Genomic DNA, 15,998 nt, shown 5'->3' with positions numbered 1-15,998 from the left:
TGGCTCCATCCGTGCGTCAGGCCAGTCCCTTTGCTGGCTGCCTTGGCAGCCTGCCCTGTCTGTCTGTGTCAATAGCGCAGCCAGTGACTCAGGAGGTTGCAAAGCTCCGTGACGGGAACAGGGATGAATGGATCCCTGCAGCCAAGGCAGAGGAGGGATAGGGGATAGGGAGGAGGACGAGGAGGAGAAGCAAGACAGGGGGAGTTGCATCCTGCAGTGTGGGGGGGGATCCTCTACCACGGCTGCAGTCCTAAACACACAAGGGAGTAACTCCCATTGACTTTCTTCTGAGTCATCTCACATGCACTTGTGATGTTTAAATGGGAAATGCAGTTGATGTGACATGGCTATGGGCTGGCGTATGTCTGGCCCAAGCCTTTATTGGTGGGTCTGCGTCTGTGAGAATAAGAGGTCGGTCCAAGATGACATTCTTAGGATGAAAAACACCAGATTGCGTTGTTTCCCCCCCTTCCCCTGCTCCCATAAAATGCTTGTGGGGCACACTCCACTGGGATGTTTTCCTGTACGAGCCTCATTGTGCAAGAGCATCATAGCTTTTGTCTCAGGTTCTGGTTCTTTTCAGTAGTCTTGCATTGGAGAACTTTTGGGGTTGGCAGAAGGATTGTGCCCTATAGGTCAGATCTGTCTGTCTGCTGCGATGCTACATGCTCCAACTCTACCTATTTAGCCCCTGTTTGTGTGTGTCTGGGGGCTGGACGTTAGAATTTTTTTGCTACAGTTGTCATTCTTCAGGGGTCGGCTTCCTTCCCAGAGTCTCAGGCAGTTAAATCTCAGAGTGAGGAATGGACGTATTTTGTCTCTAGCATGCATGCAGATGAATGCCTGCACACAAGCATTGAAGATGTGCCGTGCTGCACATTGCCTGCCAGTGTGCACATGGCAGCTGCCAAGGTGTGTCTTGAACTGTTGACAACCCTTTTGTAGGACCATTAGACTCTTCCTCACTCCACCCCATCCCACCAGGCTATCTTTAACCAAAGGGCCAAACATGTTTCTGATTTTTACGTCTGTGGAAAAGAGCCATTTGCAGAGCAAAAGAATGCAGTCCAACTCGGGCAATGCACAGCATTCAGCAGCAAGAGGCTGTGAAGCACGGGGCAGCTCAGGAGTACTCTTTAAGAATGAGAGCTGTGGTGTTAAAGCTTGCCCACATTGCCCCCTGTGAAACAGATAAAGGGTATACCATGCCACCTTTAATGCCCCCCTCCCCAAATCTGACTCCTGAGGCCAATGCTTCTTGTTATTGCCTAAAGAAGAGGAAACCTCCCCCTGGTGTCTGACTGCAGTCCTTCTGCATGAGTTGTGCATTTTTGGCACCACGCCCTGTGCTCTTTCATTTTCAGGAAACTATTCCTGGCAAGTTGGGAACCGCGACACGTTTTTCAATCAGCAGTGGAACCTTCCTGCCAACTGGGGTAGGCCTCAATGTGCTTGACTCCCAGCAGGCTGAGAATCATGATCCTTTCTCTTCCCCCACCCTGCCCGCGGGCACGTGCATTCGCAGTTGCAAGACAGGCTTAGAAAGCATCAGATTTGAACTCTTCACGTATCTTTGGACTGAAAAGAGCCCTGGAACATGCTGCCACCCCAGTTTCAAACTCAGTGTCCCACTTGTGGAAGCCAGAATCATTGTTTAAAAGAAACAAGAGCTGAGATTCCAAGTGTTGGTGCATTTTTTTAGGTAGCTTGTGGGATTCTTTCACTATGAAGCACGTTTGGATTCTAACTCTCCTCGAAGGATCTCGGGGCGAGGAGGTCTCAGACCTTGAGACTCTGAGGGGGTGGAGCTTGGGAGTGAAAGGGCAGTGTCTGTCAGATCAGTGGGTGGTACAGTACAGGTGGAACTAGTGGCACCTAGGCAGGGCAGAGGGTGGCATCTGATGATTCAGAGGAAGAGCTTGCCTGTGCCTTAGGGGTTGAGCTTGATGGAACTGGGGCAGGGCATAGCAGAAGCCCTGAAAAGAATAGCCTCTCCCCTTCATTTTGGCTTCTTGTCCTAAGATTTTCCTCTTTCTCCTGGAGACCCTGAAAAGGAGCCTGAAGTCTTGAAAAATCTGGACCAAACCTGGAAACATTGCAAACCTCACAACAACCCTGTTAGATAAGAGGTAGCCTCTTGTCAAAGGCCACTGGCTCAGTGGAGATTTGAACCCAGAGTCTCCTCGCTCCAAGGCTAAGAGAGTTCACTATGCCAGGTTTGTAAACAGCCACTGACTTGGCAAAGAAGCTTTTGTCAATTGGAAGATAGTAGAGAGCTTTTTTCCTTCTTCTCTCAAGCTGTCGATGCACCCCAAATCCCTAATGTAAGTGTGTGTGGACAGCAGGCTAATAAAAATTCTTGTGGACTAGTGACCTTTGTGGACTTCCTTCAAGGCTGCGCTGCAGTGCCTACACCATCCTGGTTCTTGCAGCCTGCGTGTGACATATACCACCCACGCAGCACTAGGCAAAGATTTTTGTTTTTGCTTTGTGTGCTTTATTTATAGATTTCTTTTGTTTTAAATTATAGCCCTGTGGATTACAAACAATGTCATATCCCAGGCAAAAGGATCCAGGGCTAGAAATCTGGAGGAGTGTCAGAATCGGAACCACAAAAGAGACAACTGTGAGTGGGGATGGGGGGGAAATATGGCCCAGGGGACAGCAGTTGCCAATCCCAAGTACAAAGGTGTGGGCAACCTGTGGGCAATGGGCCTAATTTCATGCAGTCGGGGGGGGGGAGCCCAGAGGGACAGAAGGTGGGGGGGAGGGGGAAACCAGGGATGGAGGGAACTGAAATAGACAGGGCAATGGAAGAAGAAGCAGGGTGGGGGGGCGGGGGGGAGGTCTTTGCAAGTAATCAGTTCATGTTGTGTTGTGGTTTGATCCTAGATCCCCCAGAGCGAGGCCAGTCAGGAGCCAATGAAAGGCAGAGCTGCCCCCTGACTGGCTGTAAGTCATAAGGCAGGCAGGTGGGGGCTGACTGAGGGGAGACTGAAGTTGATGGGGCAGTGCCTCTTTTGCCCCAATGGAGCAGCCACCACTGCATGTCCTGAACTTCTCCACCCTAAAAGGATCGGTTGGTAAAGGTTTGGGATATGGTGGTCTATTTAGGCATAATAGGAAGCCAGGAATGAGCCCCAGCACATCTCGTGCTCGTATTCTCCCCATTTCTCTTTTTGTGGCCACAAGGAAGAGACTGGAAGAAGTAACAAATGTTCCTTGTGGTGTCCTAACTCTGTGGTTTGTCAGTGGACAAACCAGGGTCTAAAACCACAGTTTGATCTGGTTTGTTCTTCATAATTAGAGTTTAAACAAATCACACTTCTGCCCCGTATTGGAATTTGCTGAAAATTAGAAATGGAGGCTTCCAGTCTCTTCCTTCTGGGCCTGAAGAGAGAGGAGAGTGAAGGTGCCTGGACCAAGCCACCGAAACGTATGACATGAACTATCTTTTGAAGATCTTGGTGTTTTTTTTTTAAAGAAAAACAACTTCAGATATCAAACAGTCTTTGTCAGAGAGCTTCGGCTATGGGGCGGTTTACAAGTATAATAAATAAACCAATCTGTTGTGCAGGATATAAGACCTGAGTATAAATTAGAACATGGTTTTGTTTATTTTTTGCAACTGGCACGATTGAGTCAGTTGTAATTATGAGGGTTTTTTGCACTCACCTAAGACAATAATGCCAGGAAAAACAGAAGGGGGTAGAAAAAGAGGAAGACCAAACAAGAGATGGATTGATTCCATAAGGAAGCCACAGACCTGAACTTACAAGATCTGAACAGGGTGGTTTACAATAGATGCTGTTGGAGGTTGCTGATTCATGGGGTCGCCATAAGTCGTAGTCGACTTGAAAGCACATAACACACACACACGGCAGAGGTTCCCAAAGGGAGATCTATGAACCTCCAGTGGTCCATGAGCTTCATCCAGGTGGTCCACAGCATGTCCACATTAAATATTCATATTGATTTTTAACTGTATTTTATTGCTGCTTTTATTTCTTATAGTGTATTTTATTGTATTACAATTTGAATTGTATAGGATGCTAATTGTAGAATAATAAAATACAATGTAAGAAATAAAAGCAGCCTTAAAAATACAATTAAACGTCATACAGCACCTAGCACAGCGCATTACAGCTGCTATGGCAGGCAGAAAAATCTTATGTGAACTGACAAGACCCCCAGGAATTTTCATGTGGTCTGTGGGGAAAATGTTTGGGAACCACTGAGCCATGGCGACATCGTTCTTTGCTGCTTCTTTAAGGAAAATATTTAGGTTTTTTTAGAAAAAGTTTTCCTTACCCTGTAAACATTCTGGAGCTAGTGGCTGTGGTCTTCCAGCAGCTGCATTTCACGTACAGGCTGGAAGGTGTTTTTGCAGAAGTTTGTAAGCCCAATCCACCCCCTCACCTCCCAAGGATCTGCTCATCAAACCATTGCCCCCTCACCTGCTGAGAACAGATTCTGGAGCTGAGCTCCAGCAAATGATTAGCCTCTATCCAGTCAGCCTTTCTCTAGCCCCTTTAGCCATTTCCTAGATTATTTTTACATGCGGCCCCATCGTTATGTTGCCCTCCAATTCGCAGGCATAAACGTGCACAATTATGCAACCAGCAGCCTTCCCCCCTCCCCAGTTTCACAGATGCGCAATCTCATGTATAACAAACTCACTCATGCCGATTGTGGTTTTTGTTCTTCCCTGTAGGCGGCAGTGCTGCATTCTGTCATGCGGCCAGAGACACATCCATGACTGGGACACTCATCAACCAGAGGACAGTACTGCACACACACATGGCCACACATACCAGCAATACAGGTCCTTTGGTATGCCAGCAAAACATGCCTGGACAGGCCTGAAAGTGCTTCGAATTCTGCCCCCCGCAGGGCCCTTACAATTAAGTGGTGAAAGAATATCACCGATGGTGTTATGGAATGCGCTGGGTTTACGTATAAAGTGTAAATTAGTGGTTATAGCAACATGCAGGAGAGTAAGGTGGAACAGGCATCTGCCATATAATGGGTCAGACCATTGGTCCACCTAGCTCAATCCTGTCTGTACTGACTGGCAGTGGCTTTCTAGGGTTTTAGACAGGGGGCATTCCCAGCGTTACTTGGAGATGCCAGGGGTTGAACCTGGGACCTTCTGCACCAAACCAGTACCACTGAGCTACAGATCGTCCCCTTAAACCTCACCACAGGTTCAGGTTATACCAGTTCCTGTGAATCACAAGAGTTGCTGTTAACACTCAGGTCCTGCTTGCAGGCTTCCCATAGGCATCTGGCTGGCCAATGTGAGAACAGGATGCTGGACTAGATGGGTGACTGGCCGGATCCAACAGGACTTTTCTTATGTACTTAGATGATTGGTTTTGACTTTAAATGCTCCTCCATATACAAACCACCCTGCAGACAGAAAACTAGCACAGCGTGGAGAAAAGCAACCCCAGCTGTTTGCCTGCTGTACTGATTTTCTATATGCAAGGCATTTTTGATATAGAGGATCACTCAGAACTACGGCCAGCCATCTGCTGCCCGAAGTGGTGCAGAACATTCTTCCACCTCACTCTTCCACTTGACTGTCTCGCTCAGCTGCTATGTGTCGCCCAGGCCCAAGCTTACCGTTTGTCTGGCCACTTTGAGGGGAAAGAGATCAGTGGGCCAAACTCCAGAGCGGATGGCAAGCAACTGTATTGCCACAGCCACCGAACGTATACACTGTCTTGTCTCTCTCTCTTTGCGTACTTTGCCCTAGTGGGACCAAAGAGGACAAATATAGCTTGATCTGATTTATTTATTTATTTTAAAAGAAAACACACAACATTTGTATTCCTCCCTTGCTCCAGGGGAAGCTCTGTTTTGTTTTTGCTCATTGCAATCCTGTAAAGTAGATTAGGCTGAGAGGTAGTGAACTCCTGATTCCCCACCCTTAAGTCCAACTGCTACACCACTGCTACACTGCCTGATTAGTGATCTCTTGGATACCTTCTGTCCCAGTTTTGTATGTTCTCCACTATTATGGTGGTGCTGATGTTAACGATCATTATAATTCCAAAAAAAGTCTGTGCAAAGCTGAAGCAAGCTTGGCCCCAACCAAAAAACCCCGCTACCATGCAAGGCGTGTTTTATTTGCTTATTCGTCAAAATACGTTCAGTTTCTGTTAGTCGTGGGAAGAGGCATTTAAGGCCAGCTCGCAGACCACTAGAAAATCTAATCATATTCCCCCAGCATCTTTTGAGTTTTCACAGTGCATTGCCTACAAACTTCAAATCTTTTCATCCTTAAAGGCTAGAAAGTTGCTTATTTTTTCCCCCCAAAGAAGTTGAGATTCTCAGAATGCAAACTTCCTTGCCCAGTGCCAATTTCTGTGCACGTGCAGTGCTGATGCCAAAATTACAGTGCCCCTGGTTGTAATTATTCACAGTAAATTATTGTGCCAAGGCTGTATATACCCTGCTGGTGGGAGATAGGAGCCCAACTAGCCCTTTCCAGTACTTATTTTTGTTATTGTTTTGCCATCAGTATGCATGGCATTTCCCAGAATAACAAGATGAGAGGGCTCCGTCCCAAGGAGTTCACCATCTAAAACAACCTGGTGCCTTCCAGATGTTATGGACTACAACTCCCATCAGCCCCAGCCGGCATGGATGGGAATTATAGCCCCAAACATCTAGAAGGCACCAGGTTGGGGAAGACTGATCTAAAATTTGACACGGGGAAGCAACAGAGGTAGGTGAGGGTAAATGGAGGCATGCATTCATTTCAGTTACACACGTGCTTAGGCTTAGTTTTGGTCAGGATTGAAGACAAAATTCCTTGCCTGTTGCTTTCTGATAGCAGCAAGCCCTTCTTAGGCTTTTGTCTTCTGCTGTCCCTGAGCAATGGAAAGTTGTTCATTAGCAGATGTGTGGCCCTTTCATGTCAGCTGCTGTAGCAAATTTCTGGCCTTGGAGAAAGGGATGCCATAGGCTGTCACCTAGGATCAACCGAGTGGGAGGAACAGGATTGGCACTAGACTTTTAAGTTATTGTGAAGCCTGGTACTGGGCCCCTTGATACCACAACCAGTTGACAGCTGGGCATGCCATTCAGATCCAGAGCCTGCAACAGATGTCCTGTCTGTCAGATGGCTGAGCTGGTCCATAACATCTGTCTCTGTGGAGGTGCCGTGTGTACGTTAGTGTTACTGATTTTTAAGACATCCCCACACTGACACAGAAAACCTTGACGAATACATAGAAAACTCTCCCATCACCAGGCACGTACTCAAGGCCATTTAGTACGAATTAGTTAATCCCCAGCACACTATATACAACCCCTTGCTACTCAGAATCAGGTTCATTCAAAAGAGTGCGATAGGTCTGGGTCGTCCCCCCACTCGCCCCCTTCAGCATATGCTTATGTTCGAAGTGGAGAGATTTTGATCCGTGTTAGTCACTTTGTATATGCTTCCCCATATGCAAACTCACACTTGCTTTATGCATACGAATAATTAATCTGGTGCAACTACTGGGCATTTAATTTAGATCACGGCACAATTTGATTAACTCTTTAATCAGTCTGTTCTTACATTTTTCAAACTTTCTCGTTTTGGTGAACCATTTCCTCACCAACCAGTCCACTAAAGAAGCTGTGTGCATTGTAGAGATTGCTCCACTCTAGAACAATCCACTGTAGTTTATGCGTGGCTCTCACAGGATCTGTTGGCCGTAGCCAACTCCCTGTGTAAATTGAGCAAGTGCCGTAGAGTACATCCAAATTCTCCCCCCCCCGGTGACCACACTGAAGGTGAAGACTGGTAGCATTGGGCAATCTGTCCTTCTGGGAAGCTTGTCCACCATTGATCACCTGACTGAGAAATCTCCTGTGTTGATATACAAAGCTCTGGACCACATGGGTGCAGGATATCTTAAGGTCTGCCTGAGCCTTCATATTCCAGCCCCATCACTGAGATCATCCAGAGGAGCACTGTTAGTTGTCCCCCTGCGTTACAGAAGCCCCAACTGGCCTCAACCAGAAGTCAGGCATTTAGTGTCACCAATCCCATGCTGTGGAACACTCTTCCAGCGGAGAATCAGCAGGCATCCTTGCTTTTGACTTTCAGGCATCTCTTGAATACTTTTTTTTAAAATGCCAACAGACCTATGCATTTGTTTAAAATGTTTTTGAGTAGCCAGTCATTTTAATGATTGTTCTGTATTACTTTTAAAGTTTCTTTTTGAAATGTTGCTCTGCACTGCTGTGATGTTTTGTAGAGAGGGCATTTTATACATTCTTTAATAAATAAAATAAATAATAAGCTTCCAAGGGACATCCAAACCCCCACACTACCAAAAATCCTACAGTTTAGAAGTCTCTACTTGGTTGCATGCACAACATCAGTGGCTAACGTGTGGCAAAAGTATACAGTCTCTTTTCCTACCCTACACTTGTGGGTGAAGTGGAGATTCAAATCGGTATAAGGGATTGTGAGGATGGAACTGGATGCCACACAGAAGATCACATCCTTGTATTTTGTATTAATTCACCCAGTGCAACTGACCCCAACACACATGCACATTGGTTCCACATTCACAACCCTAAATGGGTTGGGATCCCTTCCATAAGCACATGTTGAAAAGAACTGACCATTCCTCATCCCACTCCCTTTTTATCCCTCTTTGACCACCCTGGTGATGAGCAGGGCTGGAGCAAGACATTTTGCGTCCTGAGGCGGAACAGCAAATGGCACCATCGTCAAGGAAGGAACGCAGCACCCAATTATTTTGGCATTGGAAACAAAACAAAAAAAATCCCATGAGTGCCTTTCCTTTCCCACCTCAGCAGTAAAAATACAATAATAATAAATTTAATATCTTAACAATTTGCTACCCTTTCCACCTCATTCTGCATAATGGTAGGACCAGTCCTGGTTAAGATCAGCACAATAAAAGCTGATCTAAAAGGGGAGGGAACAATAAGGACTTTTGTAGCCTCTTAAAGACTACCAAAAGTATTATGGGATACACTTTTGTGGATCTGAGTCCGTGCGTATGTTAATATTTATGATGCTTACATCCCTCTTCTCTATGTGGCTATGGTGGTCTCCCACCCAACTTTCTGACTGGGTCCATGCCTGCTTATCTTCTGTGGTCCTGCAGGAACCTCAGGTGCACCCAGACCATCCCACTCTTCTCTCCCCCTTCCTTCCCCACTGGCCTCTCTGCCCCAGGAAATACATTATTTATTAATTTATTAGATTTATATTCCACCCTTCCTCCCAGTAGGAGCCCAGATGACTTAAGTCTGTGTTAAGTAATCTCAAGTCAATTCCCCAGGAGGAAGCAGCAGTTTTTCTAGCAGAATTCCAATGCAGAGTCCAGGCAGTGTTTCATCTTACGGATGATGTGGCACCTGCCACCTTAGAAAGCAACCTTCGCCTAGGATGCCCCCTCTTCCGTGACAGACTACAACTCCCATGGCCCCTTGGGTGGGAGGGGGCACAGTGAGCATGCTCAGCCTCTCCACTCTGTTTCCCCCTCCCTGCATCTCTCTGTCTCTCCCCTGCATCTTCCCACCCTGCTCTGCTGCATCAGCACCAACCTCTCTCTCTTTCCATCCTCAGAGCATCTTTTTCCTCCCAGCCTGGCTGAGCAGGGAAGCTCAGTTTATTCCATTACTGCAATTACCAGTAACCAGCCCTCCCTCCCTCCGTCCCCGCAGCTTTCTCCTCTGCCCCAGAGAAGAGGGGTCCTCGCCAGCCACCGTGTCTGTCTGCTGTGCCACAGGGAGGGTGGGGGAGAAAGCCCACTGAGGACCCGCAGCGTCGCGAGGAAGCGCAATGAAGGATCGCACCCAGGAGTTGAGAAGTGTAAGATGCAATTTTCCTTTTTTCTTGTCTTCTACCTTGCTCAAATGCCTGGCGGCCCTTGCCTCTGTCTCTTCCCCCTCCCAGTCGCCCCCCCCCGGAAGAGATGCAAGTGGGGTGATCAGCAGTACCCTTCCAAGGTCTGTCTGATACCCCCTAACATAAAAGCAGTGCTGTTATTGAATCATCACTAACAGCCAAGGATCCGGTGGCAGGCGGATCATTATATGTCTAAATTGTGACCACAGAGGGGGGGAGAGATGGTCAGATTATTGTGGGGGGAGGTTCCACTGTGGGGAGAAAGATTCAGGTTTCCAAGATGGGGGAGGGTTGGACTTGGCTTGGGGAGGGGGACTTATCTCGCAACAAGCCAAGCAAAAAGGCTGCTGGTTGCGTTTCCAGAAGGTTGAAATCTCTCCTCTCCAGTGAAGGATGTCATATCAACGCATGGGGATACGTGTGATCAGGGAAGGTTTCTATAGGTAGTTCCAATCCCCTCTGAAATATGGGGTAAAACTCGGGAATGGATATATATTCAGGCAATTATTTCTTCTGGAGTAAGGGGAAGGTTTAAATCTCTCATTTTAAACCTTCTTCCCCAGCCAATGTATGTCAATAGAAATGTTTGTGTGTGTGTGGGGAAAGACAGTTATTTTTTTATAGGTCACCCGATCCATCCCCTCCCCAAGGGGAGGAGGAGTGGGGGATTGGAGAGAAAGGAATAACCCTTAAGGCGTCAACTATTTCAGGAAGTGTGTGAGTGGAGGGGGGGTGGGCAGGAGGAGGGACTTTCCCCCTCCTCCCCCCCCCCGCCATCAGCTTGTTGGGAGAAAGATTCGTACGTTCTTTTTCTGTCTCCTCACCTCTTTTTTGGGGGGAGGGGGTGGCTGGCTGAATGACAAGTCCAATTGGATATGACAGGTTCTGTCTGGAGGGGAAAGGCAGGGGGGGGGGCAAAAAGCCAAAAGTGTATTATGCTTAGGGTGTTTTGTGTTCCATAATAATGCCATTTTCTGATTAGCTTGAAGCAATCACTCATTGATGTGTTAGAGACAGGTCTAAGGGGAGGCCGTTGAAATAATTTCCAGGATCCCCCCCTCCGCGTTCTGTAAGACAGCCCCTTGTACATGAACCGCTGTGCTCCAGTCTGCCTTCTCCCCCACCCCATCCATTTTCTGGTTTGCTGAGATAGGATGTGACTTTCATTTCTATTGAAGCCTGGAGACGCGCAGCAAATCCTTGGCTCTAGTCTCCTCTCTCTCTCTCTCTCTCTCTCTGCCTTTCCCCTCTCCCTCCATCCCCCCACAAGGGGATGGAGTCATTCATACGAAATGTTTGCAGTCTGTATGTAAAGCAACAAGAAAGTGTTGGGGAAGAAGGTTGCTGTGATCTGAATATGGAAAGTGGGGCGATTGAATGGGAGTGATCTACTTTCTCACAGCTATCTCATTTCATGTGGATCTTTAAGATGGGATTATTTGTGATCTGGAGAAAAGAAAATATTGCTTTGACTTTATTTGGACCAAACAAAAATCAGAATAAACAATCTCCTTCTCAAAAAGAGCCCCCGCCCTAGTGTTTGCTATTGTATTCTCAGGTCTGTTCAATTTCAGCTTTCCTGTGTGTGCGTATATTCCTGTGTGTATTTTCTGTGCAGTTCCAGTATCTTTTGCGTGGATGTGAGGAAACCGTCTGCTTTTTAGCCTCTGTGTGCGTAAGAGAGACAGAAAGTATTCACATTGTGTGTGTCTGTGTGTAGAGGAGAGAATGTTTCTTGCCTTTTCCTTTCTCCGTGTCTCTTCCACATTGACCCTTTTGCAACAGAGTAAATATATCTTTGCAGGGGTGGGAGTTGTGAGTGCATAGCCTCCCTTTCCTCCAAAAGGTGTGTGCATTTGTGAAGAGTCGGGTGGGGGGAGCTTATTGGTGGAATGTGACGCCACCATCCAGGGACAGAGAATGGAAATGCAACCACCACCACCCCGACAATTGAGTTGCAACTCTAATGAAATAATTCAGTGACCTCTCTAAGTGTTGGCAGGATCTCTCCCTTTTTATTTCCCCTCTCCCCTTGAGATTGTGCCTTTCTTATCAGAGTGGAGCAGAGAGAGAAATGGTTAATAGTCACTCCTCCATATGCTTCCATCTGCAGAGACATAGACTTGAGCTGTTCCTTCCCACTTCTCTTTTAAACAATGGGGAGGGGGCAGATGCAGTGACAATAAAGGAATCCGTGTGTCTGTGTGTATTTACACACACACACACTCATATCTGCAGCTCCTCCCCTTTCCTTCTTTCTCCCTCCCCTTTATTCTGCATGGATAAAAAACAAGACAGAAAAAAATTGTTGATGTGCATGCAGACTCCAGTTCTGGGAATATCTTTAGTGGATGCTCATACAAGATGATGGTGGTGTGCTCTACCAGATCTGCTGAAGGCAGATTTTAAAAATGCCTTCTCTCCCTCTCTCTCTTTCTCTCTCTCCCCCACAACCCTTCCCCATCCCCAAATCTTCTCTTTGCCAGTGGGGAAAGAATGGCTTCTGGCATTCCTGCTTATCCTTCTGGCCAGGCAAGAGAAAATGGCATTTGCTTTATCGTTGGCGCATTGTGCGTTGTGGGGGGGTTATGATGGAGGAGACGGTTTTGCTGCAGGAGCCAAAGGCTTGTGTGTATTTGTCTGTGTCTCTCTGAGTGTCTCTCTGTCTCTCTCTCTCTCCCTTAGTCTCCTCCACTTTGGTGTTAGTGTTGATGGTTAGTAGCTGAATGCAGTAGAAGAGAAGATATCACACAGATACAGAGAGATGTGGGGGAGATTATAAAACCAGGTGTGTTGCGGAAAGGTGCTGGCAACACCAAGTGTGGTGGTGGCAGTCAATCCTGATTGGGGGGGTGAGGAACCCACAGCCTTCAGGCAGTTGGGGTGTGGGAGCTTGCAAAATCTTGCAGCCTTGAGCCAGGTTCATAAGCCCACAGAAGCAGGGGCACAATTTCTGTGCAAAGATGATACAGCGGAGGCACACAGGGTGGGAACATGGCCCCCTCGTTTCAAGCCTATTTGTTTATATCTGTTGCCTTATTTAAGCCCACCCGGGGACCAGCAGGGGAGCAACGCCACAGTACAGCAGACCAAATGGATAAATGTAACCCTCACTAAAGTTCTCTCTTCCCTACCCTGCCACAGTCCACCCCAGCCAATAAAAGCCAACTGAAATTTGCTTTTGCTTTTGTTGTTTAAAACAAGGAGGGAAGGAGGAAGAAGGCGCTTCAAAGATACTCAAGTTCATACTTTGTAGGGTCTCTGAAGAAAGAGAAATCCCACCGTTCTGGGACAGCCACAGGTTCATTCCAAGGGGTTACTTGCTAGGGTTTTGATTACAATGAGGACGAACCGATGGTGGCTAGGGAGGTAAGACAGACATTCCCCCACCCTGAAAAGAGCTGTTGTGCATTTGATTCCCTAGTGACCCGTGAAAGAGACTCCACACATGGCTCCCTAGATTCTAGCTGTTTATTAATTGCCAGCAGCATTTGCGGAGCAACACGGAGCATACCCAGAGGGCTCGCTGCGTGCATTAAATGGATGCGACAGGGCTAGAGAGGTTCGGGGACTGAAATGTGAGGAGCAAGGCTGAGAAAAGCAGGCGGCAGGTAGAGACGCAGGTAAGCTGAGATTTTGTTGAAGGTCTTCAGGAGGGACTTGAAGGAGGAGGAGGAGAACCAGAGTGCATGTAAGGAAGTGTGTGTGTGTGGGCTGTTCTGGAGCGTATCAGAAGGCTTGACAAGAGTTGGTGGTGGGAGAGAAAACCAGGCCTGACTGTGGGTGAAAACGTTCAGCACTGAGAAAAAACGTGAAGGGGGGACATAAGGCAAAGGACTGGTGGAGGAGGTTGGATCACTGGCAGAATACATGGTTTCATGTTTGTTTTATGTCAATAATTTACACCCCACTTTTCTTTACTCCTTATAAACTCCAAAAGCAACAGCAAGGAAAGCAACCGGCAATGCAAAAATAAATTAGTAGTAAACAAGTGACAATATAAATCCCAATTCGACATAAGAGAGAAACACAATCCCAGTCACAGTGACAATGACCGGTGCACAGCCGCATTATGGAGCTAGTTTGGCCCAAGTGCTTTTCGAAAGAGGTAGATTTTTTTTTTTGCCTGGTGCCTGAAAGAATGCAGCTTAAGGTAACTCTGGGGAGGGTATTCTGTCAATGCAGCACCACTGCCGAAAAGGCCCAGTTCCTGGTAGGAGCCTATCAAGTTTCATCTGATTGTGGCACCCACAGCAAGGCCTCAGATGTTAAATGGAGCATGTGTGTACAGAACAGGGGAGTTCTTAAGACCCCAGGTCCCAAGCTGTTTAAAGGCATTACAGGTCAAAATGACCACCGTAAATTGAGCCTTGAAACAGACAGGTAGTGCTGATTGAATTCTATTTGATTAAGATCATATGCTCCAGTTGCCCACCTCCATTTTTGCACCAGGTGACTTTTCCAAGTGGCTTTTTAAAGGGCAGCCCCACATAGACCATGCTAGAGTAGCCTAATTCCTTGGGCATGAATGACTGTGGCAAGGCCTGGCTTAGCCAGGAATGGTCACAGCTGGCTCACCAGCTGAAGATGGCAAAAAGCTCTCCCAGTTACTGTTGCCACCTTCCAGATTTGAACTCTGGTCTTCTGGTTCTTGTTGCAGATTTGTGTTCTCCAGGGTGGTCTGTCTGTCAGCTTTTAAAATAATGACTAGTAGCTTGAAGGATCCGGAGGTGCGACAGCAGAAAGTAGTCATGGGTTAGTACAAAATAAGTCGTTACATAACAAAGAGGAGGAAATGTCAGGCCTCCCCATAATTTCAGTGGTTTATTTTGTGTATTTGGATTAGTATCTGAAGAGTGTGGACAGGATAGGGAAAGCAGGAGCCCACATGATAAGCAAAGTGTGTGTGTCTGCATTCATTTGTTCTGCAGCATCTAAAATGAGAGCTCACCTCTGCCATGAGTTTACTTGATGGCCTTAGGCAAGTCACTTACCCTCTCCTATCTCCCTCTGTAATATGAGGATAGTAACACTGACCCTTGCAGAGTTGTTGTAATGCTTACTGAGATCATGTGAAGCAATTTAGACACCCCCGAAGCACTATAAATCCTTGATTCTTCTTGGTTGGTACAGTTTTTCTATCCAAGGAGAGGATTTGAACTCTGTCCCACCAGTCCAAGCCCAGGATTCTTGCTACTACACTTGAGTGTTTTTACTTTATTGATGTTTGGCAGTCTCGAACTGAAAAGGGCTCCTTTCAAGACCAAAGTACTTGGGGGATGCAAACAGAATTCAGTTTGCTGTACTAAGTCATAAGTTGTAGAGTTGTGTTGGGGAGACATGATTGCTCTCTTTCTCTCCCTCTTTCCTGTGCCCTCCACGCAAGGACAAGATGGGCATTTTTGTGAAACCCTGATATCCAGCAATTCAGAGTGAGCTTAACAGTGCAATCCTAAGCATGCTTATTAGAGAAATTAGTCTCATTGAGCCCAGTGGGATTTGCTTCTCAGTAAGTATTAAGAATAAGTACATAGGAAGAGCCTGCTAGATCAGGCCAATGGTCCTGGTTCTAGTCCGGCATCCTGTTCTCATTGTGGCCAACCAGATGCCTGTGGAAAACCCTCATGCAGGACCTTAGCACAAGGGCACTCGTCCCTCCTGCGGTTTCCAGCAAACTGGTATTCAGAAACATGCTGCCTCCGCCTAGCCGTCATGGCTAGTAGCCTTGGATATCCTTATCCGCCATGAACGTGTCTAATGCTCTTTGAAAGCCCTCCAAGTTGGTGGCCATCAGTGCCTCCTCAGAAGCGAGTTCCAGAGCTTAATAATATGCTGTGGGAAGAAGTACTTTCTGTGTCTGTCCTGAATCTTCCAAGAATCAGCTTCACTGGATGACCACGAGTTCCAGTGTTATGAGAGAGGGAGAAAAAGTTTTCTCTATCCACTCTTTCCACGGCATGCATAATTTTGTTTGGATTTGGATTCCTGCATTGAGCAGGGGGTTGGACTCGATGGCCTTATAGGACCCTTCCAGCTCTACTATTCTATGATTCTATGATCATAAACTTCTATCATGTCACCTCTTACTTGCCTTTTCTCTAACCTA

The 15,998-nt window shown here is 47.0% G+C and overlaps 1 protein-coding gene across 6 annotated transcripts in view; it reads left to right on the top strand.

The window, feature by feature from the left end:
* Positions 1-15,998, top strand: part of STX1B (syntaxin 1B) — a 91,423-nt gene that overhangs the window by 7,735 nt on the left and 67,690 nt on the right. For 4 of the 6 annotated variants that reach the window (XM_061588535.1, XM_061588537.1, XM_061588536.1 and 1 more), the window contains exons 4-6: positions 2,531-2,626; positions 4,715-4,833; positions 9,611-9,856. In XM_061588535.1, coding sequence (XP_061444519.1) covers positions 9,827-9,856 — 30 coding nt within the window. In that variant the 5' untranslated portion in view covers positions 2,531-2,626; positions 4,715-4,833; positions 9,611-9,826. Of the gene's footprint in view, positions 1-2,530; positions 2,627-4,714; positions 4,834-9,546; positions 9,857-15,998 lie in introns of those variants that run through there. The other 2 variants (XM_061588533.1, XM_061588534.1) reach the window with 2 other exon arrangements.

The sequence above is a fragment of the Rhineura floridana genome, chromosome 11 (assembly GCF_030035675.1).
Source record: "Rhineura floridana isolate rRhiFlo1 chromosome 11, rRhiFlo1.hap2, whole genome shotgun sequence".
In the NCBI taxonomy this organism is placed as follows: domain Eukaryota; kingdom Metazoa; phylum Chordata; class Lepidosauria; order Squamata; family Rhineuridae; genus Rhineura; species Rhineura floridana.
Note: the sequence above shows the minus strand (reverse complement) of the source record. Positions and strands in the feature narration are given on the sequence as shown.